General features: G+C 34.5%; 1 protein-coding gene across 1 annotated transcript in view; it reads right to left on the reverse strand.

The window, feature by feature from the left end:
* The window catches only part of LOC144452367 (cadherin-23-like), a 105,977-nt gene that overhangs the window by 37,920 nt on the left and 42,286 nt on the right, over nt 1–25,771 (reverse strand). The window contains exons 12-30 of the mRNA XM_078143460.1: nt 21,451–21,703; nt 20,251–20,502; nt 19,760–20,008; nt 18,693–18,798; nt 18,035–18,162; nt 17,184–17,311; nt 16,522–16,633; nt 13,075–13,177; nt 10,827–11,071; nt 7,516–7,693; nt 6,866–7,011; nt 5,745–6,087; nt 4,455–4,744; nt 3,771–3,975; nt 2,835–3,265; nt 2,222–2,323; nt 1,602–1,703; nt 1,155–1,310; nt 309–437 (exon numbers count right to left, since the gene is read on the reverse strand). Of these exons, the coding sequence (XP_077999586.1) occupies nt 309–437; nt 1,155–1,310; nt 1,602–1,703; nt 2,222–2,323; nt 2,835–3,265; nt 3,771–3,975; nt 4,455–4,744; nt 5,745–6,087; nt 6,866–7,011; nt 7,516–7,693; nt 10,827–11,071; nt 13,075–13,177; nt 16,522–16,633; nt 17,184–17,311; nt 18,035–18,162; nt 18,693–18,798; nt 19,760–20,008; nt 20,251–20,502; nt 21,451–21,703 (3,658 nt within the window). The remainder of the gene's footprint in view (nt 1–308; nt 438–1,154; nt 1,311–1,601; nt 1,704–2,221; nt 2,324–2,834; nt 3,266–3,770; nt 3,976–4,454; nt 4,745–5,744; nt 6,088–6,865; nt 7,012–7,515; nt 7,694–10,826; nt 11,072–13,074; nt 13,178–16,521; nt 16,634–17,183; nt 17,312–18,034; nt 18,163–18,692; nt 18,799–19,759; nt 20,009–20,250; nt 20,503–21,450; nt 21,704–25,771) is intronic.

The following is a 25,771-nucleotide window of genomic DNA, read 5'->3' on the forward strand; positions in this document are numbered from 1 at the left end:
TGGAGTGCATTTTCAATGTTCAACACAGTTTTCAACATGAATGTGAACTGGACAGGATACATGTATGTTAATTATTTTCATGTTATATGTGAACTGGGCAGGATACGTGTATGTTTTAATTATTTTCATGTTCTATGTGAACTGGGCAGAATACATTTATGCTTAATTATTGTCATGTTCTAAGTATACATTTTCTTGATACATCAGCATGCCAACTAAAAAGAGTTGCATAAAGTTATATGTTAAGTATATCATAGGTATCCATCTATCCTTCAATACCTAGGTTTACTTCTATTTGTCTAACTTACCATCAGATTATAGCGATCTTGTTGCTCTCTGTCCAACACCTTTACATTCCTAATTTCACCAGATTCATCCTCAGTCTGAACAATGGTAAACATTTGGTTTTCGTTACCACTTACTATTGCATAACTTATCTAGAATTAAAAACAATTGACTACATATTAAACAGACATTTTTAAAATTTATTTATCTATAAACCATCCAACAGGAATTGCCCAATAACAGGAGAAAGGTTCATTGTTAGTGCAGGAGGAAACTGGAGTACCTGGGGAAAACCTGTGTTGTCAAGCAGTCATCATCATCATCATCATCATCATAAAAATTTATATAGCGCCAAATTCCAAAAAGTCAAATTGTTCAAAGGCGCTAGTTGGTGTTCAATTTACACAGAATAAACATGTGATGTTTCAGTCGTTTTTTGAAGATTTCCAGTCAAACTGAATGGCACTTTTCTTACTTACAGTGTGGTAAACCCTGAATGAGTTCAAACCCCAACCGCAGTCTAATTTTGATCACGAGCAAATATCGTATCTTGTGATGTAAGCTGTATCTTAAACTTAGATTTAATGTCAGTAAAACCAATTTAAAGTACAAATATCGTATCTTGTGATGTAAGCTGTATCTTCACTTAGATCTAATGTCAGTAAAACCAATTTAAAGTACAAATATCGTATCTTGTGATGTAAGCTGTATCTTAAACTTAGATTTAATGTCAGTAAAACCAATTCAAAGTACAATGTATAGTATTATCTTCTAAAATTTCTTTCATTCAAATTTTCATGTAAAATTTCACTAACTTCTAAATTTTTTGTGAAGAAAATTTGCTGATTTCCAGCTGACATGAATCCTACCTGGGCATTTGTTCCATAATCTCTATCCGTGGCCTTGACAGTGTAAATAACGGAATTGATAGGAGTACGGTCTTCTTCCTCTACAGATATACTTTGATCAGAAAATACATCAAATATAGGATTGTTATCATTTTCATCGACTACAGTTATCCATACCTGTAAATTAGATAAAACATTTATTGATATTACTGATGGTAACAATATACTGTATTGAAGCACAAGTATTTAACTGCCACATATAGAAATTAATCAAACAGCAAAAACACAGTAATCTAAGAGCTGCTGTATAAGATTCCAATGCTGAGCAAGTTACCAAGATACTAATTGTATCATCCAAAATCAATATATATAAATATAAATATAAATTGATAGCAGTAATCAATCACTTTTTTGATATGCTCCTTGGCTGAAAGGAGAAACATATTTAGAAAGTCACAATTTACTTACTGTTGTTGATCCCTTATCCACACCACCATCATTAGCTAATACTGATATGGTGTAAAAACTTCTCACTTCTCTGTCAATGTCACCAGATGTAGAAATCATACCCTAGACAAATAGACAAGAATAGTTGTATAAAGGACATGTGACATTCCAATTGCTGTTTTACATCATGTAAATATTTAAAAGTATGCACCTTCTAATTATGAGATAAAAATGTTTTCAAAGTTGGTCACATTAGTGATTCATTCAACTACACATCCAAAGATGGCCACCATAATATATACAAAGTTATTTATGAACATGAAAGTCTTGGGAAGGAAATCATCATTTGTCAAGGATATGAATGTCATAGATATACACAATCACAATACATACGAACAGTAACAGTGTATTACAATGTTGTATTCTTCAGGTGCCAATTACCTGTGTTTAGGTAAAATATCACAACACTTTTGAAAAGGCATTGTTATGCTATCTACTCAACACATGAATTCAAAACACACACTATTAGTGTAAAATTGACAGTACCATTCAAATGGTGTAATTTTAGTTGTCTGTTTTAAAATCCATCACATATTTTTGCCTTACAGTAAAAGTATCAATGGTAAATAACTATGACTTACATTAACAGTATCAATGGTAAATAACTGCATGGCTTCTGGGTTGCTGTTAGGATCTATTTCATAACGTATTGGATTCTGATTATCATACTCTACAGCAGTCACCTACAAACACAGACAGAAGAAATGGAATGTATCAAAAACAACAGCTGTGGCCTGAATATAAAGTTATAGTTTTCCTCCATACAATGTATCATACTATCTGACAATAAGAAATAGTCCTGATGCTAAAGTAGTGGGAAAGGTTGTTATGGTAACAGTGGAAAGCAACATGTACAGATAAACTTTAATACTTAAGTACCGAAAAATGAAGTTTGAAAATAGAATGCACTTTACAGTTATGCAGTGGTAGGTAGGTAGTATCTACCCGAGTTCCCCAGATATTTACTGGATTCCCCATCAATTCAAAGTTATGAATGATACAAGGCATGGAAATATATGTAACATCTGTAACAGACCCCCCCCCCCCCCTCCTCCAATTACTGGGGTTGACTGGTGAAGGTGTGGAAGTTTATGCAACCTCCCGCCAAAATCATGGTGAAGGTGTGGAAGTTTATTCAACTTTTACCAGCTTACCCCTTCTGCTACTGGGGTTCCCCCTTCTCACAATACTCACCTTGAGTACTGGTGTTCCTATAGCAGCATTCTCTTGCACCGTCCCTTCATATCTAGTTTGGTTAAACGATGGCGGTTCATCATTTGTGTTCACTATGTGTATAATCACCGTGGCAACACTACTATGATATGGAGGAGCTTGATCAGTTGCCATAACAACCAAAGTGTAATTTCTCTTTTGCTCATAATCTAATTCATCTTCAGTTGTCATCAATCCCGTTTTAGAGTCAATGGAAAATTTTCCATCACTATTCCCAGAGTTGATACTATAGCGGATAACTCCACCTTGGTTGAGATCAGAATCTTCAGCTGACACAAGAACTACAGATGTTCCTCTACCAGCATTTTCACTGAGGTCAGGTCTCTGGTATAATGACTGAGTAAATATAGGCATCTCATCATTCACATCCTCTAGTCTGATTGATACTCGCACTATAAAACAATAATACAAATTATAATGAGTAAAATATTAATAATATTAATTAATAACTGTAAATTTTTTACACATGCAGTATTATAATTCCAAAACTGTACTCAAAACACTTCACAATTCTTGCCTCTGGCATGAACTATAAACATCATAATTGCCTTCAACACTTCCTCAACGGACTGGGCAACATACAATTGCTACGTATATACTGCTATGAATCCTTCACATAGTAACCTCTACCCAACCAAGTCCCATGTTATACAGTTTACTGGGTCTCAATTGTGTTCTAAATCTTGGCCAAGGACTTTACTGGTAGTTGGACAGAAACAAACAGCATTGGTGAGGCTACAAAAAGCAACTTTCAAATTCAAAGCTGGCTACGTAGTCTAACCATCAAATTTGACTCCACAGACAAAAATCACAAAATAATCACTGATAAGCATCAATTCTGATATTTGATAAATTCGAAGTGCTGTCTATGGATTGTATGAGAGTATGGACATTTACCTGTAGATCTCAGGGTTTCACTTTCTGCATTTGAAGCCTCTACTATCAAAGTAAACAATTCCCCTGTCTCTCTGTCTAGGAGTCTGTCACCTCTTCTGACATCTCCTGTGTCAGTGTCTATGACAAAGCAATTACCAATGTTGCCATCAATAATAGCATAGGTGATTACAGCATTTTCTTCTATATCCTCATCGGTGGCACTCACCTAAAATATCAACAATGTAATCATAAATCAGCATTAATTTCATATTTCAAAATAATAACATAAAGTATTCTTGGTGTGATAAATGAATTCACCACTTTCATGACCTGTGTGTGTGTTACCCTAGAGGTTTAAATCCTGGCATTCCTGGAGGTAAACTACAAAACTGTTCAATCCAAATGAGAATCTGATATCTCTTCAATATCTTAACTTCTGCAGTCTATTAAAAGGCTAACTGTGGCTTCAAATCTCTTCTCATGAGAGATCTTGAGATTGAAAGCTACGGACAGCATCTAGACTGCAGCTCATGTGAATCTTTGTTTAAAATCACTAAAGATAAAACTTAATATATACCTCCATAATTCCTATAATGTGATATTCTCCAAGATACAAGCATTCATTTCAATCGGTTACTTTTTTTAAAAGTGATTACAATAAAGATGGACTTGTTAATTTTCAAGAATTAAAACTATAAAACTTACACTGATAATGATGTAATCCAGTGTTATATTCTCCAGGACATTGACATCATAGTTACTTTGTACAAAGACAGGTTGATTGTCATTAATGTCTTGTACAGTGACTAAGATAACACTGGTACCAGTTCTAGGATTGACACCGTTATCAACAGCCTCTATTGTCAAGTTATAGAAATCCACAGCTTCCCTGTCAAGATAGGCTGCAGTCTGTACAATCCCTGACTGGAAATCCATACGAAATTTACCATCTTCATTGCCAGGGCCAATGAAATAGTTTATGGCAGCATTAGTACCTAGTGAGAATAGAATTACAGTAATCAACTTGACATGTGTAGTGATTAAGAAATAACTGTATGTTATTTGGATATTTTTCATAAGGTACAGCAAAAAGAAAAAAATTACATTTTTTGACCCAAATCACACACCTGTGATACAATCATTTTGCTTTGAACAATTTCCCAACTAGACACCGCAAGCACTGTCCCCATCAAATACTAAGGCAATCGGTCTGGCATTTTTTGAGTTTAAGTCACACACACACACACACATGCATGCATGCACGCACGCATGCATGCACGGACAGATACCGCACCATGCCACCATGCACTTCATTAATTCAGTTGTGCTAAAATAGCATATCCCTGTTAAAGTTAAAAGCAACAACAGTGAGTGAGTGAGTGAGTGAGTGAGTGAGTGAGTGAGTGAGTGCTTGCGTGTGTGCGTGCTTGCATGTTTGCTTGCGTGTGTGTGTGTGAGAGCAAGCGAGCGAGCGAGCGAGTGAACTTGTGGAGCTTGGCGCCACACCACTCCACATAGTAGTATATAAAGACCTTGAAGTTTGTATTTTCAAGAGATGCAGAGAGATGACAGCTGTTGGGTCTGTATTCACTCAATTAACAAGTTATGCATACCAAACACTCTAGTACACATAGTATTCAAGGAAAAAAAAAAAAAATTGCAAAAACTGTAAAGTCTCACGAGCAATAGTGTATGTGGAAACTGACATCAACTTAAAAAGGAAAATAAAACTGTTCTTCCAATCTGTAATAGCTGTACCGCTGATAGGAAGAAATAAACAACACAGAGACCCCATTTGGAAAACAATGGAAAACCTGAACTGGACACTCACACAGAAAATATATACAATAAAATAAAAATCTACCTATCCTACCTATTCTAAAATTGAGCATAATTGGAACCACACAATTTTTTATTAGGCCTCATTGGGAGTTTTATTGGCAGGGAAAGAAACATGGCAAAATTATGAAAGTGTGAAATTAGATATATCCTTACCAATATCATCATCTGATGCTGACACTGTCAATAAATATGTCTTTCTTGGCGCATCTTCAATGACTGTTACTTCATACAGATTGTATTCAAATACTGGACTATGATCATTATCATCCTCAACATCAACTTCAACAGTTGTCATGGCAACATTTGGGTCCAATCCTCCATCTTTAGCCTCTATGGTAATGGTGAAACTTGAAATGTTTTCTCTGTCCAGTGGTTGTTGCAGTCTCAGGATACCAATTGATGTATCCATGGTGAAATATTCACCATCTGGAATGGTGTTAACTATGAAGTATGAAACAGTTCCATTCTCTCCTATATCAGGATCAGAGGCTGTTACCTTGGAGACAAAATACACATGACAATTAGAAAATATATTCTTCAAAAGAAATGTTAGTAAATTGACAAAGTTCTACGTTTTCCTTTTATCAGGGGATAAAATAGCCAAAATAACCTGACAATTTGGTAATACAAAGAATGCTCATCAATTTATACATTTCCATTTTTTCAATTAATGTAAAAGACTGTTACCTTGGTGACAAATAAATATGACTATCAGAAATAAATGGTTACAAAAGAATGCTCAACATACTTCCATTTTATCATACATTATTAGGGTCAAAGGTCATTACCTTGGCAACAAAACAAACATGACTGTTATAGATGATGTGTGGTTATACTGAACCTTGAAACACTTACTGGTAGTACACTTCACAAAACTAATTGACATCAATTCAATACCTCAACCAAAATAATTTAAGATTAACATTATATCTTACAGAATGTCACAGTGGCTTTCAACTTACACACTTTACAGCTAAAAAAATGGGAGTGTTTGTCAGTACAACAAATACTAGTCTAAAAACAAGAATCTGCATTGCTAAAATGATAATTGAAGTTACAGTGACTGGGGCGTTATCAATACACCGAGATAAACAAATATATAATATGCCACACTAAATAATAAACATGACAAGGATATGCATGTACTTGCTATCAAATACCCCAATATAAACAGTGTTGAGGATAGATCATATGTCATAACATTGTGGCTGCCAGTCTCAACCCTCTTATTGAGGCTTTCACACCAACTATATGAATGTATGGAATGCTGTTACCTGAAAGACGCTGCTTAATGCTGGTAGGTTTTCCTGTATACTAGCTTGATATGGAATGTTTTCAAAGACTGGAATGTTGTCATTTGTATCCAAGATAGTTACATACACTGTAGCTGAAGTAGGACTTCTACGCAATGGTCTACCACCTGATGATAAAACACATCAAATTTAATGTCACTCACAAATCTATAGCAAGTTTCACAGTGATAACTTGAAGCCACTGTCACAATTACAAAATATTCATTTGATATACAAACTGGTCAAAGCCCTGTGATTATTTTGTGAAGAGAGCAGTGCAAATAATAAATTAATGACATTAGAAATATTTACAAAGAGCTATTATCCAATACAAAGTCATACAATAATATGACAGAACCTAATGACACACCAATGCAAGTGTGGCGTACTCGGGGACTTTGCACAAGTGTTGCAGTATTCTCTGTGTTAGTTCTTCATGCACGAGTGTAGTGAGTGAAAGCACAGCAGAAAACACTGCATGCATAACAATGAATGTTACATTAAAATGTTAGATGTTGCAGCTTGTGTTCTCTAACTTTGGGTCTCATCAAGACAGAAAATACTTTGCCACCAATCTATTTCAGAGAATAACATTGCTAATAATCTTTTTATCATCTAAATTGTTTACTTACTGTCTTTGACTGTGAGTACAATTTCATGCATGTCTTTGTTGTTAACCTCTCTATCAATGGGGACATCTGTAGTCCAGATTACACCACTTTCACTATCAACAGTATAATACTGATTGTCTGGCGATATCTCATAGACCAATTCCTGATTAATACCAATATCATGATCCATTGCAGATACCTGAATAAGAAAAGTAAGGAAAGCTGTAAGATTTGAACCAACATTGTCATATACCAGTCAACTCATGCAGTATTGTGGAGACATATACAAATACTATTGCCTTGATATTGGGTCATAAGATACCTTCAGTACAAGCTATACACTGGACACCTGATAACACAGAGATTGTCATATGCCTTCAATGCAAGCTATACACTGGACACCTGATAACACAGAGATTGTCATATGCCTTCAATGCAAGCTATACACTGGACACCTGATAACACAGAGATTGTCATATGCCTTCAGTACAAGCTATACACTGGACACCTGATAACACAGAGATTGTCATATGCCTTCAGTACAAGCTATACACTGGACACCTGATAACACAGAGATTGTCATATGCCTTCAATGCAAGCTATACACTGGACACCTGATAACACAGAGATTGTCATATACCTTCGGTGCAAGCTATACACTGGACACCTGATAACACAGAGATTATCATTTAAAGAATTTGATGTAGTCCACTTTATCATGTATCATTGCTAAGGTATGGGTTAGGGTAGTCCAGTAAAAAGGAGGGGAAACATATAATATGGTAAAATTTACGTTTTCTTTATATGCATGCCAATCTTATAAGTTTAGAGAAGAAGTTTGCTTTGCTGCTGACATTTAGAAAGAATTAACCATTACCCTTGTGTTCATTGTTATTATCAGTAACTGTAATGCAACACTTTTTCTCTATGTTTCTATGATTCTAAAACTAAACAAAATTCATAGGTAACACAGTATAACTTGAAACTCCCACTGTCTGTTTATAATACCAGGGTTCTAATGTCTAAGGTACAGACCCTGAATGTATAAAGGAATCTGTCAAAACTTTACCACCTTTCTCTCCTTCCAACAACTAGCTTTCAAAATCTTGAGTAAAAACACTGAAAAAATTCAACACTAAAGCTAAAACTATACAGTACTTACAGGCATTATGAGACACACTATAGACAAATTGATCACAAAGAGCACCATTTTACCAGTACATGTACACCTGTGTTATTACATCCCTGGACTAAAACTATTATTTCTGACAGTCGACAAAGGTGTGTTAATAACCATATGTTTCCAATACTGTAGAACTATGTATATTTACACTGCAATTACACTTATTTTGTGATGGTACTATTTCGATATTAATTTATGGTTTTTATAATTTTATTGAGGAAATTAAAATTCTTGAGCAGTGGAATATTGACAATGGAAATAATGTACTTGACACACAAAATTGTATCAAACCAGTAACAACCATCAAGTAAAGTAATTCTACTATGTGTCACACTCATTTCTAAGTACAATATAAGATTAACTTGTTTTAGGCACGAAAATACTTACTAATGTAGTCAATTTGAAAATAATACATGCCACCTGATGACAAAAACAACTGATTACGGCTGCAATGATAGCATCACAACTGTGATTATACAACACTTGCAGAGGTTATCTAGAGAAATCTACAGTTTGTTTGTGTCTGTGAAAGTTAGTCATATGGTATACAACAATATGACTAACTTTCACAGACATAAACAAACTGATAAAAAGTGGTGAGTGAACCTACATCAGAGTCATTGCCTGCTGTTTTGTATCAATACACTGTACATGTATATACCTTATGGCACTCTGATCAGAGGCACCTCACAACAACTGCTGCAAGGGTTGTATCTACATCTAGCTCCCCCTAAAATCTAGATGTGAAGGCACACATTGAATAGCAGACCAAGGGCAACCACTAAAACTGGGTTCACGATTAGCGCAATTGAAACAGTATGTAAAACTGATATGAATGCTGTAAAAATGATGGTAAAGAATGGAATATCACTTTACTTTGTATTAGAAGCTGTCTGAAAGTACACAGATGTTAAAACATGTACTCAGTAACAAAGCATCTAAACTAAGTAAAATATGGTGGTAGCTACTGTCAACACTTATCCTGAAGGTCAAAGGTCAACAAGGCATATGTGTCACTCTGGTATTTTCATACGCAACTAATATCATTTCAAAATTCGGCAAATTCAAATTCAAAGAAAACATCACCAAAAATTGGGCACTTAATGATTTACTTCAGATTCTTTTCCACTGGTTTACACTGAGTAGAAATATTCATATTTTTCCATGACTTTCAAGGGAATGTGTAATGATGGGATATATATTTTACATGACTTTCAAGGGAATGTGTAATGATGGGATATATATTTTACATGACTTTCAAGGGATGAGTAATGATGGGATATATATTTTACATGACTTTCAAGGGATGAGTAATGATGGGATATATATTTTTCCATGACTTTCAAGGGAATGTGTAATGATGGGATATATATTTTACATGACTTTCAAGGGATGAGTAATGATGGGATATATATTTTACATGACTTTCAAGGGAATGTGTAATGATGGGATATATATTTTACATGACTTTCAAGGGAATGTGTAATGATGGGATATACATTTTACATGACTTTCAAGGGAATGTGTAATGATGGGATATATATTTTACATGACTTTCAAGGGATGAGTAATGATGGGATATATATTTTACATGACTTTCAAGGGATGAGTAATGATGGGATATATATTTTACATGACTTTCAAGGGATGTGTAATGATGGGATATATATTTTACATGACTTTCAAGGGATGTATAATGATGGGATATACATTTTACATGACTTTCAAGGGATGTGTAATGATGGGATATATATTTTACATGACTTTCAAGGGAATGTGTAATGATGGGATATACATTTTACATGACTTTCAAGGGATGTGTAATGATGGGATATATATTTTACATGACTTCAAAGGATGTGTAATGATGGGATATACATTTTACATGACTTTCAAGGGAATGTGTAATGATGGGATATATATTTTAACTGGATGCATTTTCATATATAATTCATTTTCCACAAGATTCAAAACAACATTAAATTTTTTCATGATTTTCAAGGCATGTACAAACCTCGAGACAAATGTTTTACATGGTTGACATAAATAGCATTTGGTGTGTCTTAGTGCACACTTGTTATGACTGTCCCATGGTTGTCTTTTCCCATGATTTTCAAGGCACGTATAAACACTGAGTTAAATGTTTTACCTGGAAGACGTAAGTAGCATTTGGTGTGTTTTCAGACACACTTGTACTGTATGGTTGTCCTAACCATTGTGGGTCATTATCATTGACATCTTTCACAGTTATAATGACATCACACACAGCACTATGTCTTGGACTTCCTCTATCCATAGCTGTTATTTGTAAATAATAAGCATCCACACTTTCTCTATCGAGTAACTTTTCCAGGATTATTTCACCGGAATCTCTTCTCTTCATGTTAAATGTACCTATGGAAATATTAATTACATAATTGGTGAAAAAAAGTGCTAATTGTTGATATCAGATATTTTAAATGATAGGGTGAGAATTTCAAACAATAACTTGACATTTACAGATTTGGAACTTATATACAACACTTAGTCTTTAGTGTAACCCTATGTAATCTGTATACAATATTTGTGTGCAGACGACAGGGTGAATGTGGGTATACAATGTATTACAGTTACAAATTAATATTATTTAAAAGTATACCCTGGTGTACTTTCTAGTCTAGTAAATAAGCCAAGATTGACAGACGTACTTACTAGTCTAGTAAATGAGCCAAGATTGACAGACGTACTTACTAGTCTAGTAAATGAGCCAAGATTGACAGAAGTACTTACTAGTCTAGTAAATGAGCCAAGATTGACAGACGTACTTACTAGTCTAGTAAATGAGCCAAGATTGACAGACGTACTTACTAGTCTAGTAAATGAGCCAAGATTGACAGAAGTACTTACTAGTCTAGTAAATGAGCCAAGATTGACAGACGTACTTACTAGTCTAGTAAATGAGCCAAGATTGACAGACGTACTTACTAGTCTAGTAAATGAGCCAAGATTGACAGACGTACTTACTAGTCTAGTAAATGAGCCAAGATTGACAGAAGTACTTACTAGCCTCGTAAATGAGCCAAGATTGACAGAAGTACTTACTAGTCTAGTAAATGAGCCAAGATTGACAGACGTACTTACTAGTCTAGTAAATGAGCCAAGATTGACAGAAGTACTTACTAGCCTCGTAAATGAGCCAAGATTGACAGAAGTACTTACTAGTCTAGTAAATGAGCCAAGATTGACAGACGTACTTACTAGTCTAGTAAATGAGCCAAGATTGACAGAAGTACTTACTAGTCTAGTAAATGAGCCAAGATTGACAGAAGTACTTACTAGTCTAGTAAATGAGCCAAGATTGACAGACGTACTTACTAGTCTAGTAAATGAGCCAAGATTGACAGACGTACTTACTAGTCTAGTAAATGAGCCAAGATTGACAGAAGTACTTACTAGTCTAGTAAATGAGCCAAGATTGACAGAAGTACTTACTAGTCTAGTAAATGAGCCAAGATTGACAGACGTACTTACTAGTCTAGTAAATGAGCCAAGATTGACAGACGTACTTACTAGTCTAGTAAATGAGCCAAGATTGACAGACGTACTTACTAGTCTAGTAAATGAGCCAAGATTGACAGACGTACTTACTAGTCTAGTAAATGAGCCAAGATTGACAGAAGTACTTACTAGTCTAGTAAATGAGCCAAGATTGACAGAAGTACTTACTAGTCTAGTAAATGAGCCAAGATTGACAGAAGTACTTACTAGTCTAGTAAATGAGCCAAGATTGACAGAAGTACTTACTAGTCTAGTAAATGAGCCAAGATTGACAGAAGTATTTACTAGTCTAGTAAATGAGCCAAGATTGACAGAAGTACTTACTAGTCTAGTAAATGAGCCAAGATTGACAGAAGTACTTACTACTAATACTAGTCTAGTAAATGAGCCAAGATTGACAGAAGTATTTACTAGTCTAGTAAATGAGCCAAGATTGACAGAAGTATTTACTAGTCTAGTAAATGAGCCAAGATTGACAGAAGTACTTACTAGTCTAGTAAATGAGCCAAGATTGACAGAAGTACTTACTACTAATACTAGTCTAGTAAATGAGCCAAGATTGACAGAAGTATTTACTAGTCTAGTAAATGAGCCAAGATTGACAGAAGTATTTACTAGTCTAGTAAATGAGCCAAGATTGACAGACGTACTTACTAGTCTAGTAAATGAGCCAAGATTGACAGAAGTATTTACTAGTCTAGTAAATGAGCCAAGATTGACAGAAGTATTTACTAGTCTAGTAAATGAGCCAAGATTGATAGACAGATTGTACTATCTAAATAATGTTAACATATTACACTGAATGGTGTCACAAGCAAAGACTGGTAAATATTTTTGTGTAGAATGTTATACTAACTTACCATTCACATTACCAGCTGTTATGTTGTAATCTATTTCACTATTGAGACCAGAGTCCATGTCTGTTGCCGTGACAACACCAATGTTGACACCTGGGTCTGCTTCCTGAAAATAATTGTACCACTCATTGAATTGAATTGAAATTTATTTCATCAGATAACAAAAACAAAACAAGAAATAAATAAATAAATAATACATTACACTTTCAAAAAAATTGGACAAAAGGAAATATACATGTGTTATCTAATGGGGACCATGAAAATAGTTCAGCAGAACTAGTCGTGTCCATGGCCCGTACATTCAATTTTAGATTAATTCAAATTCATAAATGGACGCAACGAAGAAAATTAAGTCAAAAATAAACACAGCACGCATTCACGCACACTCATACACACACACGCACGCACATACATACATACGCATACACACATACGAGAAGAAATAAAGCAAAAACCAGAAATGTTGTAAAAACGCCAAAGAGTATAAATTAAGGTTGGTGTGTAGAATTTAAAATATAATTTCTTAGTTCATTTTTGAACTGTTGCCTGGACATTTTAATTTTTAGGTGACTTGGTAAAGAGTTCCAGTGCTTTGTCGCTGCATATTTGAAATTGTGTTGGGTGATGGTCAATTTTATCGATGGTGGACGAAAGTTACCACTGGAGGCTGAACGGTTTTGATATGTATGAATGGGACGGTCAAAATACTTTTCTATGTTGTGGGGATAACGATTATTTCTAAGATCATACACGAAAATACAGGAGGAAAATTTACTAAGTTGAAATATATTTAGAACATTAAGTTGGTTAAAAAGGGGTTCAGAGTGTGCATTGAAATCAGTGAATGTTATCAAGCGGACAAATTTCTTTTGTAGTCGGAATATTGGGTCGAGAAGAGTTTGGTAAGTATTGCCATATCATAAATCAATAAATGAAATTATAATATCAATTATCTCTATACTTGAGACAAACACACTGCATAGGAATTGTAAAGGAATACTTCCTGAAAATTGGCATTATTGGAGTATTTGGGGAGTTTTATAACATTCTGTTTACTAAGCACAAAAACTTGCAGATTGAGAGATTGATCGTTGTTTGCACTGCAGTAACCATTAGCTAAACACCATTGTAACAAATGATTACAGGCATGTACACAACATTGGATCTTTCAGTCTGCTGTACCTATTAGCTAAGCAACATTGTAACAAATGATTACAGGCATGTACACAACACCAGATCTTTCAGTCTGCTGTACCTATTAGCTAAACACCATTATAACAAATGATTACAGGAGTGTACACAACATTGGATCTTTTAGTCTGTCGTAACTATTAATCTAAACTTATTCTTAACTCCCAAGCTTGAATACAAATGCATTACTGTGAAGTTGGTTCACTGTTCTACTGCCATAAATTGGTACAGAATGTAAGAGTGCAAAGTTAAAATTATTGGTACAGAATGTAAGAGTGCAAAGTTGAAATTATTGGTACAGAATGTAAGAGTGCAAAGTTAAAATTATTGGTACAGAATGTAAGCGTGCAAAGTTGAAATTATTGGTACAGAATGTAAGAGTGCAAAGTTGAAATTATTGGTCAGAATGTAAGAGTGCAAAGTTGAAATTGTTGGTACAGAATGTAAGAGTGCAAAGTTGAGATTATTGGTCAGAATGTAAGAGTGCAAAGCTGAAATTATTGGTACAAAATGTAAGAGTGCAAAGTTGAAATTATTGGTACAGAATGTAAGAGTGCAAAGTTGAAATTATTGGTACAGAATGTAAGCGTGCAAAGTTGAAATTATAGGTACAGAATGTAAGAGTGCAAAGTTGAAATTATTGGTCAGAATGTAAGAGTGCAAAGTTGAAATTATTGGTACAGAATGTAAGAGTGCAAAGTTAAAATTATTGGTACAGAATGTAAGAGTGCAAAGTTGAAATTATTGGTCAGAATGTAAGAGTGCAAAGTTGAAATTATTGGTACAGAATGTAAGAGTGCAAAGTTAAAATTATTGGTACAGAATGTAAGAGTGCAAAGTTGAAATTATTGGTCAGAATGTAAGAGTGCAAAGTTGAAATTATTGGTACAGAATGTAAGAGTGCAAAGTTAAAATTATTGGTACAGAATGTAAGCGTGCAAAGTTGAAATTATAGGTACAGAATGTAAGAGTGCAAAGTTGAAATTATTGGTCAGAATGTAAGAGTGCAAAGTTGAAATTGTTGGTACAGAATGTAAGAGTGCAAAGTTGAGATTATTGGTCAGAATGTAAGAGTGCAAAGCTGAAATTATTGGTACAAAATGTAAGAGTGCAAAGTTGAAATTATTGGTACAGAATGTAAGAGTGCAAAGTTGAAATTATTGGTACAGAGTGTAAGAGTGCAAAGTTGAAATTATTGGTACAGAATGTAAGAGTGCAAAGTTGAAATTATTGGTACAGAATGTAAGAGTGCAAAGTTGAAATTTCACAACATCACTCAGTATTATAGTGCTTGTTTAGAGTAAATGTTAATAACATATCAAACTATGACAGATACAACACTGCACACAAAAACACTCAAACAGACGGTGACACACATGAATATATGATGTGACCACCACTTACCAAAGTCTATACCAATACCCATGTAAAGTTGCAAGTTTATAGAAAAAACAGAGCAAGTATTACCTAGGAGCACACACAATTTTAATACAATCACTAACACTCATTTTTTGTACGTTCAATAATTTTGTCTGTTTATATCTTATATTCTATTTGCCGTGCTTTTCTGAGTCAGCTGTTTTTGTCTTTTACAGGTTCTTGTAAGACTTTCACAATTTTTTTCACCTTTACCTCACTGACAGAGAATTGATATAAAGTTTGACTTTACCTCACTGACAGAGAATTGATATAAAGTTTGACTTTACCTCACTAACAGAGAATTGATATAAAGTTTGACTTTACCTCACTGACAGAGAATTGATATAAAGTTTGACTTTACCTCACTGACAGAGAATTGATATAAAGTTTGACTTTACCTCACTAACAGAGAATTGATATAAAGTTTGACTTTACCTCACTAACAGAGAATTGATATAAAGTTTGACTTTACCTCACTAACAGAGAATTGATATAAAGTTTGACTTTACCTCACTAACAGAGAATTGATATAAAGTTTGACTTTACCTCACTAACAGAGAATTGATATAAAGTTTGACTTTACCTCACTGACAGAGAATTGATATAAAGTTTGACTTTACCTCACTAACAGAGAATTGATATAAAGTTTGACTTTACCTCACTAACAGAATTGATATAAAGTTTGACTTTACCTCACTGACAGAGAATTGATATAAAGTTTGACTTTACCTCACTGACAGAGAATTGATATAAAGTTTGACTTTACCTCACTGACAGAGAATTGATATAAAGTTTGACTTTACCCTACTGACAGAGAATTGATATAAAGTTTGACTTTACCTCACTGACAGAGAATTGATACATGGATAAATCAGGATCATAAATAAATTCTGGTGAATTGTCGTTGATGTCTAATATACTAATAGTTACAGTTGCTGTAGCTGAACCAGTGCTAAAGGAGAGGAGATATATAATGTCAGGTTAGGATATCATTACAAGTACTGTAATGAATAACCTCAGGCTAGAGTAACATTACAAGTATTGGTTAAACTAGTACCTATTTTACACTGGTCACAGGTTAGCATGGCGGAATTCTGTATAAGTTGGGGTCAAAGGTTAGCATAGTGGAATTCTATATAAGTAGGGGTCAAAGGTTAGCATAGTGGAATTCTATATAACTAGGGGTCAAAGGTTAGCATAGTGGAATTCTATATAAGTTTAGGTCAAAGTCTTGCACACGGAAAACCAAAGTAGGGGTCAAAGGTTGACATGAAAGAATTCCATCTATGTAGGAGACAGGCTTATATGGTAGAACTGTATATAACTAGGGTCCAAGGTTGACATGAAAGAATTCTACCTATGCAAGAGACATAGGGGCTAATATGGTAGAATTTTATATAAGTAGGGGTCAAAGGTTAATATTCACAGGGTTTGGTCAAAACTGATACTACTGTATTCCTTAGGCAAGGTCAAATTTGGCAAATCATCAGGATTTTACTTACGCTGGGGTCAAAGCAACACCCTGGTCTTTGGCAAGAATTTCTAGTTGATAAACTTGAGTTGTTTGTTCATAATCTAATTCTCCAGAAATTGTAATCTCCCCATCCATCATACCAATACTGAAAGCAGTCTGGAAACATGGAATGAAAACAAGTCAATAACAACAAGGCATGAAAAAAATCACAACAACAGCAAAGTCACAACAATATGTCAACAACAAGTCACAACAATACGTCAACAACAGCAAAGTCACAACAGGAACTAACATATGAACATATCTCTGTAAATAAGGAGAAAAAAATACTGTACAGTACAAGTAAAGAAAAAATAAAGTTGAAATATCACATATTTAGGTCTTGTAAGCAGATATTCAATACTTTGTATTAAAAGTGCCACAATCTGTGACTAAGGCTACATATATTTTTAGTCTCTACAAAATATATACTGATATACCAGTAATACAAACACTGACACTTTTACATGACAGAAGTGGTGAAATATGCACAACATGGCTTACAAAACAAAGATGTTACAATGTATGTTTTTCAAATTTGGTGGTAGGTAACTAAAAAATGATGTAATGTACTTTTGATATACTTTTTGATTATCAATTGTAAGCTGTATAACTTAGTAAACATGACTCAAAACATTGACTGTTGGAATATCAACATAAAACAAAAGCAATAAACTGACTTACTGTACTATTTGAATGATTCTTGATAAATTCGAAATTTCACATTGCCTTTTTTGTACTTTGCAAATTCAATGTGATGTCAAGATTAAAGCAACTATTATTATAATGTAAACTAACCTCTTAGTTTAATTATTCAAAACATCTTGCAAATTAACTTACGTTTGTATTTCCACCAATCAGTGAGTAGCTCACATTTCCATTTATCCCTTCATCAATATCTGAAGCACTGACATTAGTAACAACAGTTCCAATTGGTTCGTCTTCATAAACATAGACTGTCTGTCTCACTGTGAAAAAATAGACATAAAACTGTCACTAGTAAACTACATAAATTGTTTGCTTGCCGAAGAATTTTATGTCTATGAGGCTAAATTGTCAAAACCTAGTCTTTACCTCCAAATTCATTCAATTAATCACTTCTCAAGCTCAGCAGTCATCAACTACCAATTCTTGTCATGGGGCTGCATTTTCAAGATCTTGATTGTAACATTTTTCAACATTTATTTTCAGAAAGGGTACCACACCCCCTCCAACTGACCAATCCCATATCCCCACCCCCCAACACACACACACCACACACACACACACACACACACAGACACAGACACAGACACAGACACACACACACACACACACACACACACACACACACACACACACACACACACACACACACACACACACACACACACACACACACACACACACACACACACACACACTGGAGGTGACGAGTCAAATCCTCTTGTGACAAAATACTTGAGAGAAAACCAGTGTGTATTTGTTGATGAGGAACCATCCTTTAATATTTCCTTACCTTGGTCAAAGATAGGGTTATTGTCATTGACATCAGTAATAGTGACATACACCATAGTTGTTGCTGACTTTTGCTCATCACCAGGTCCACCATCTACTGCCATCACCTGCATATAAATAATCATTTTTATCAATTCCATTCATACAAAACTAGATTATGTCATGTTGCTCACGTCCTCAAACATGCCTGGCTCTGAAAGCTAACAGATAATTGATAAGTTTTGATGATACAAATTAATGAAAGCTATGCTGTATGACTATATTTTTGTCTCTGAATCTTAATGATCTGTGAGGAAATCACATTGTAATTACACTGTGCTTGTTTGAATATGTGTCATCACTAAACAGTCCATTGCTAACAACTAGGTCTACAAGTGTAAATATGACACACTGGTACATGATAAGTACCTCCACTAAAGATAAACTATGACACACTGGTACATGACAAGTTGACAGACACCTCTACTAAAGATAAACTATGACACACTGGTACATGACAAGTTGACAGACACCTCTACTAAAGATAAACTATGACACACTGGTACATGACAAGTTGACATACACCTCTACTAAAGATAAACTATGACACACTGGTACATGACAAGTTGACAGACACCTCTACTAAAGATAAACTATGACACACTGGTACATGACAAGTTGACAGACACCTCTACTAAAGATAAACTATGACACACTGGTACATGACAAGTTGACAGACACCTCTACTAAAGATAAACTATGACACACTGGTACATGACAAGTTGACAGGCACCTCCACTAAAGATAATAAACTATGACACACTGGTACACAAAAACAGTTAACAGACACTTCTATCTAAAGTGCATAATATTCTAAAAGAAACCTTCAATCCTCCCCATAACTATAGATTCCAGCAGGTTTTGTTCTCAAGCTGGTAAATAATGTTTTAATTGTGTAAAGTGTCATTTGGGTTTTGGGGTTAAAATTTTCAGTATAGTTTTCTCCTTTGATTGTTGTTGTGTTGTGCCATTTCATTTCAACCCATAGAGGATTGATTATAAAAATGATTTTGGATTGTGACAACATACCTTGATGGAATAGAAGTCTATACCTTCTCTGTCTAGAAATCCAGCTGTAGTAATCTCACCAGTTCTGGGATTAACTCGGAATAGTGATGGCTGACTAACAGAGTAGACTATGGAATCATTGCCTAACATAGATGATAAGTCATTGTCTACAGCAGTCACCTGTGTCACTATATCCCCTGATAACAAACTCTCTGGTACAGATACATTATATGAACTTCTTGTAAATACTGGGCTATGGTCATTTTGGTCCTGGTGTTAGAAAATAGTAACAAGAGATTTTATTCAGTGAAATTAGGAGTACATATCAATTCATTACCACACTTGATAACAGCCAGTACTTTACACATGTAAAGAAAGAAGTCATAATACATTACAACTGAAGCCAATTTTTTTTTCAATTTTTCTAATCCTTTTTACTCTCTTAATTAAAAGGTGTGCCAGAACTAACAAAAAAGTTTTTCAAACAGACAATTGAAGTAGACATTTCTTACCATAACTTCTAGAAATAACATGGCGGTGTCAGCAAGACCGTCATTATCTTCAGCAGAGACTGTTAATATAATCTGTCCATGTGAGAGAGTTTCATAATTGACAGGTGATGATACAAATAGAAATCCACTGCCACCAATTGTTATCAGACTGAAGTCACTGGTATTCTGACCTTTGACCTGTGTACCATTGGGGAATGTGTGCAGTATGTAATAGGTCAGTTCATTATGAAGAGAAGAATCGCTGTCAGTAGCCTGTCAAAATATCAGATTTGAAAACATGATGAGTTGAAATAAAACTTTGTCATGGCTGAAAAAGTACATTTTAAGCCAACATTTTTTTAATGAATGTAGTATATTTCACAAAACTGGTGACACAGATATGCGGATTGCTAATTTTATCTAATATTCTGTCAAGTTTTAGATTTTTTCAAAATATCCCCGAAAGATAATATAGTATGAGTTTACATTTCCTTTGTGGTGATAATATTACTGAGGAGATATGACAGAGTTTTGATTATATCACACAATACATACAATGATTTTATTATGAGTATGAACTCAGAACATGATATATTGCCTAGCAAAAGGCATATTATCCTAGGAACAGCCTGCTTAAATCATTTCATTATCACAATAGAACAATACTGTTCAAAAAAGGAAAGTTAAACAAAAAAAAATCACCATTCTAAATCAACTTACAACATTTTTACTTTCAAGTTTAAACATTACTAAGTCCTAAATCTTATATACAAACACTTACCCTAAATCTTATACACAAACACTTACCCTAAATCTTATATACAAACACTTACCCTAAATCTTATATACAAACACTTACCCTAAATCTTATACACAAACACTTACCCTAAATCTTATATACAAACACTTACCCTAAATCTTATATACAAACACTTACCCTAAATCTTATATACAAACACTTACCCTAAATCTTATGTACAAACACTTACCCTAAATCTTATATACAAACACTTACCCTAAATCTTATGTACAAACACTTACCCTAAATCTTATGTACAAACACTTACCCTAAATCTTATGTACAAACACTTACCCTAAATCTTATGTACAAACACTTACCCTAAATCTTATGTACAAACACTTACCCTAAATCTTATATACAAACACTTACCCTAAATCTTATATACAAACACTTACCCTAAATCTTACACAAACACTTACCCTAAATCTTATCACTGAATCATCTGGTGGTAAATAAACTGTGTTTTCATCAATACTAGCAAAGTATTCTTGTCTTTGAAATACTGGTGCATTGTCATTAACATCAATTATGTTCACTGTCACCCTTGCATTGGCTTCTCTAGGTGGCATACCACCATCTTCCGCCTGTATATTGAGTTGATAACTCAGACTGTTTTCATAATCTATCTCCTCAGCCAGTGTAATCAAACCTGTTCTCTCATTTATCACAAATCTGAAATTATACAAACATGCAAGTTCAAACCTACAAAAACACTCTGTTGCAAAGAAATGCCCATTATTTCTATGTATAATCAATATGGGTCTGAATGTAACTAGCTTACACCTATTAGTAGTATAATGCATTCAATTAAGGTTGCCATGAGGAACAAATATTCTAATTTACACCAAATAAATTACATACCACCACCTAGCCATCAGTTGTCATTCTGATGAGGAGTATTGACCATAAGACAGATCAAAGGCTAAATGTTAAAAACTTGAATCAAATCTACATCTAGGTTCCAATATTAGTCTCTCTAATAGTGTTGGGTAACTGTGTAACAGTCTCTAATAGTGTTGGGTAACTGTGTAACAGTCTCTAATAGTGTTGGGTAACTGTGTGACGTCAGTCTCTAATAGTGTTGGGTAACTGTGTAACAGTCTCTAATAGTGTTGGGTAACTGTGTGACGTCAGTCTCTAATAGTGTTGGGTAACTGTGTAACGTACAGTCTCTAATAGTGTTGGGTAACTGTGTAACAGTCTCTAATAGTGTTGGGTAACTGTGTAACAGTCTCTAATAGTGTTGGGTAACTGTGCAACAGTCTCTAATAGTGTTGGGTAACTGTGTGACAGTCTCTAATAGTGTTGGGTAACTGTGTAACAGTCTCTAATAGTGTTGGGTAACTGTGTGACAGTCTCTAATAGTGTTGGGTAACTGTGTAACAGTCTCTAATAGTGTTGGGTAACTGTGTGACGTCAGTCTCCAATAGTGTTGGGTAACTGTGTGACAGTCTCTAATAGTGTTGGGTAACTGTGTGACGTCAGTCTCTAATAGTGTTGGGTAACTGTATGACAGTCTCTAATAGTGTTGGGTAACTGTGTAACAGTCTCTAATAGTGTTGGGTAACTGTGCAACAGTCTCTAATAGTGTTGGGTAACTGTGTAACAGTCTCTAATAGTGTTGGGTAACTGTGTGACAGTCTCTAATAGTGTTGGGTAACTGTGTGACGTCAGTCTCTAATAGTGTTGGGTAACTGTATGACAGTCTCTAATAGTGTTGGGTAACTGTGTAACAGTCTCTAATAGTGTTGGGTAACTGTGCAACAGTCTCTAATAGTGTTGGGTAACTGTGTAACAGTCTCTAATAGTGTTGGGTAACTGTGTGACAGTCTCTAATAGTGTTGGGTAACTGTGTAACAGTCTCTAATAGTGTTGGGTAACTGTGTGACGTCAGTCTCTAATAGTGTTGGGTAACTGTGTAACAGTCTCTAATAGTGTTGGGTAACTGTGTGACGTCAGTCTCTAATAGTGTTGGGTAACTGTGTAACAGTCTCTAATAGTGTTGGGTAACTGTGTAACGTCAGTCTCTAATAGTGTTGGGTAACTGTGTAACAGTCTCTAAAACGCGTTCCAAATTAATTACGGAAAATTCCAATTACCTGGCGGAAAAGTTATATACACTGTGTTTAAATTAAGTTATGAATTTGAATATTTCCTGTGTTGTGTGATGTTACAATGACTTTTGATTGATACCAAAATTATTTACTTAGCCCCTCTCTAAATTTTGGTAAATCCACTGAGTAATCATGTGATTTTTCAAAATCATACGATTAATCACATGATCACTGTGAAATCATATGATTAACCACATGAACACTGTGAAATCTTCAGAACAATCACTAGATTGTTTTGAAAAAGATGTTGAGTAATCATGTGATTTTTGAACACCAACATTAATCACATGATTACAAATTATTAATCATGTGATTCATCACAGTATCTTTTTAAATATAATTTTTGAGTAATCTTATGATTTTTCTATTATATAACACTGATATGTGATGTGTTAATATAAAACAGTCACAGTATGTAGAACCATCATGTTACTTTCAGGTCGAATGTGCAATACACTATAAATGCATTTCTATTTGTCATGCCATTCAAACTCTCATGCAATATACAATCCACACATACTGTATTACTCAAAAATGAATGGACATTTTATATTTAACAAAACACAAAATTTTATTGGATTTTACTAATTTGTGAAAATGGCATAAAACTGATAACATTCGCATGATTACTAGCTACAATGAAACACTGTAGAGTAAAATATATCATTCATAAATCCTTCACAGTAAAAAGTAAGATACACTTTTGGTGTCTGCAGTAGTAATATTAATAACATGTAGTAATGTATCATGGGAAAATTCATAATTAATTCTTTTTAGTTCAAGCTAGACTGTCAAAAGTAGTCTTTTCTGTAGAAATTATTTGACTGTCCTGTTTTGCTAGGTTGTAGCAGACAATCTTGTTGGTTATCAGTTGGAAAGTAAACAATTAGCCCCATAAAACTCATTGAGACCATGTGTGGTCATTTTAGTGTCAGTTTACCTTGTTGTCCTTGCTTCAACTCAAACTTCATTAATTACTAGTATCACATCACGCATGCACACATACATACATACATACATACATACATACATACATACATACATACACAATGTTTTACACAACAAAATACTTCATAAAGTTCATTTATAGTTCAATTTTTACTGTCATTGTGAATTTTTTTTTGAAAACGATTACAGCTGATTTGACGAAATAAAGAACAAATATAAATGTTTACATATATATTAATAGATTACTAGAATTGGTTTCCAACTCTGTCTCAACGTTTGCTACAACAGTAACAGACATTGTTGAAGTTACACTAAAACTTAGATGTAATATCACCAGGGTTCACACAGTTAGTAGTCGCCTATGAAAATATTAGTCCCATGTATTTTTGAATGATATAGCTTCTACAATCGTAAGTAATTCTACTTTATATATGTGCATTTTTCATAGTTATACATATGTAATTTGCAGGTATAGGAAAAGCAGAAAACTCCTTGTACAGTATTAACTTGTTTATTCATTCAGGCAAACCCATTGAATGCTTGTATTAAGATCAACTGAGATAAGATCGTAAATCTGCAAGTCATATACTGTACACACTTCCACAAATGAAGTAAGGCAAACTTTCATTTTTGTTCTTTATTTTGTCAAATCAGCTGTAAAGACTATCATCTTAAACTGTTGTGTTGTCATTATTTACTAACACATTACTAGAAAATACTAGTATCAACTTTTAATGGTGAAACTTTTACAACTTCAACTTTAATACTGCTCTGATGTCCAATCATAAAACAAGTCATTGATAATGACATAGTCCCCGCTATAATTGGGTTTTTAGGAATTATCACTACTCTGATCACGCAACAACATTTGTGAACCTAAAACAAACATACTTAGATATGTTGTGTGTGCTTGTTGGACATGGAATATGCCTCCAACAATAAAGGATTGGTTGGGTATGGGGGATCATATCATGATGAAAATGGAGTCTGAGTTATGGCTTTGGACATGGAAAATTCACAAACAAAATGAATGCCAGGCAGCCATATTGGATCGTATCACGACGAAAATGGATATGCACATGTATGTCATAGAACACTGTCCTAATACCAACTTTAAATGAGATCTGTTCAAGCATGTCTGAGTTATGGCTTTGGACATGAGAATTCGCAAACAAAATGGCTGCCAGGCAGCCATATTGGATCGTATCACAACGAAAATGGATATGCACATGTATGTCATAGAACACTGTCCTAATACCAACTTTGAATGAGATCTGTTTAAGCATGTCTGAGTTATGGCTTTGGACATGGAAAATTCACAAACAAAATGGCTGGCAGGCAGCCATATTGGATCGTATCACGACGAAAATGGATATACACATGTATGTCATAGAACACTGTCCTAATACCAACTTTGAATGAGATCTGTTAAAGCATGTCTGAGTTATGGCTTTACACAGGGAAAATTCGCAAACAAAATGGTTGCTAGGCGGCCATATTGGATCGTATCATAAAACAAATTGACGTGCATATGTATGCCATAGTATGTTGCCCCTGTACCAAGTTTGAAAAAAATCGGTCCAGGCATCTCCAAGAAACAGCTGCGGACGGACGGACACACGGACGGACGGACAGACGGAACCCAATCCATAAGTCCCCGTTCCGGACTTCGTCCGCG

Source organism: Glandiceps talaboti, chromosome 22 (assembly GCF_964340395.1).
Source record: "Glandiceps talaboti chromosome 22, keGlaTala1.1, whole genome shotgun sequence".
NCBI classification, from domain to species: Eukaryota; Metazoa; Hemichordata; class Enteropneusta; family Spengelidae; genus Glandiceps; species Glandiceps talaboti.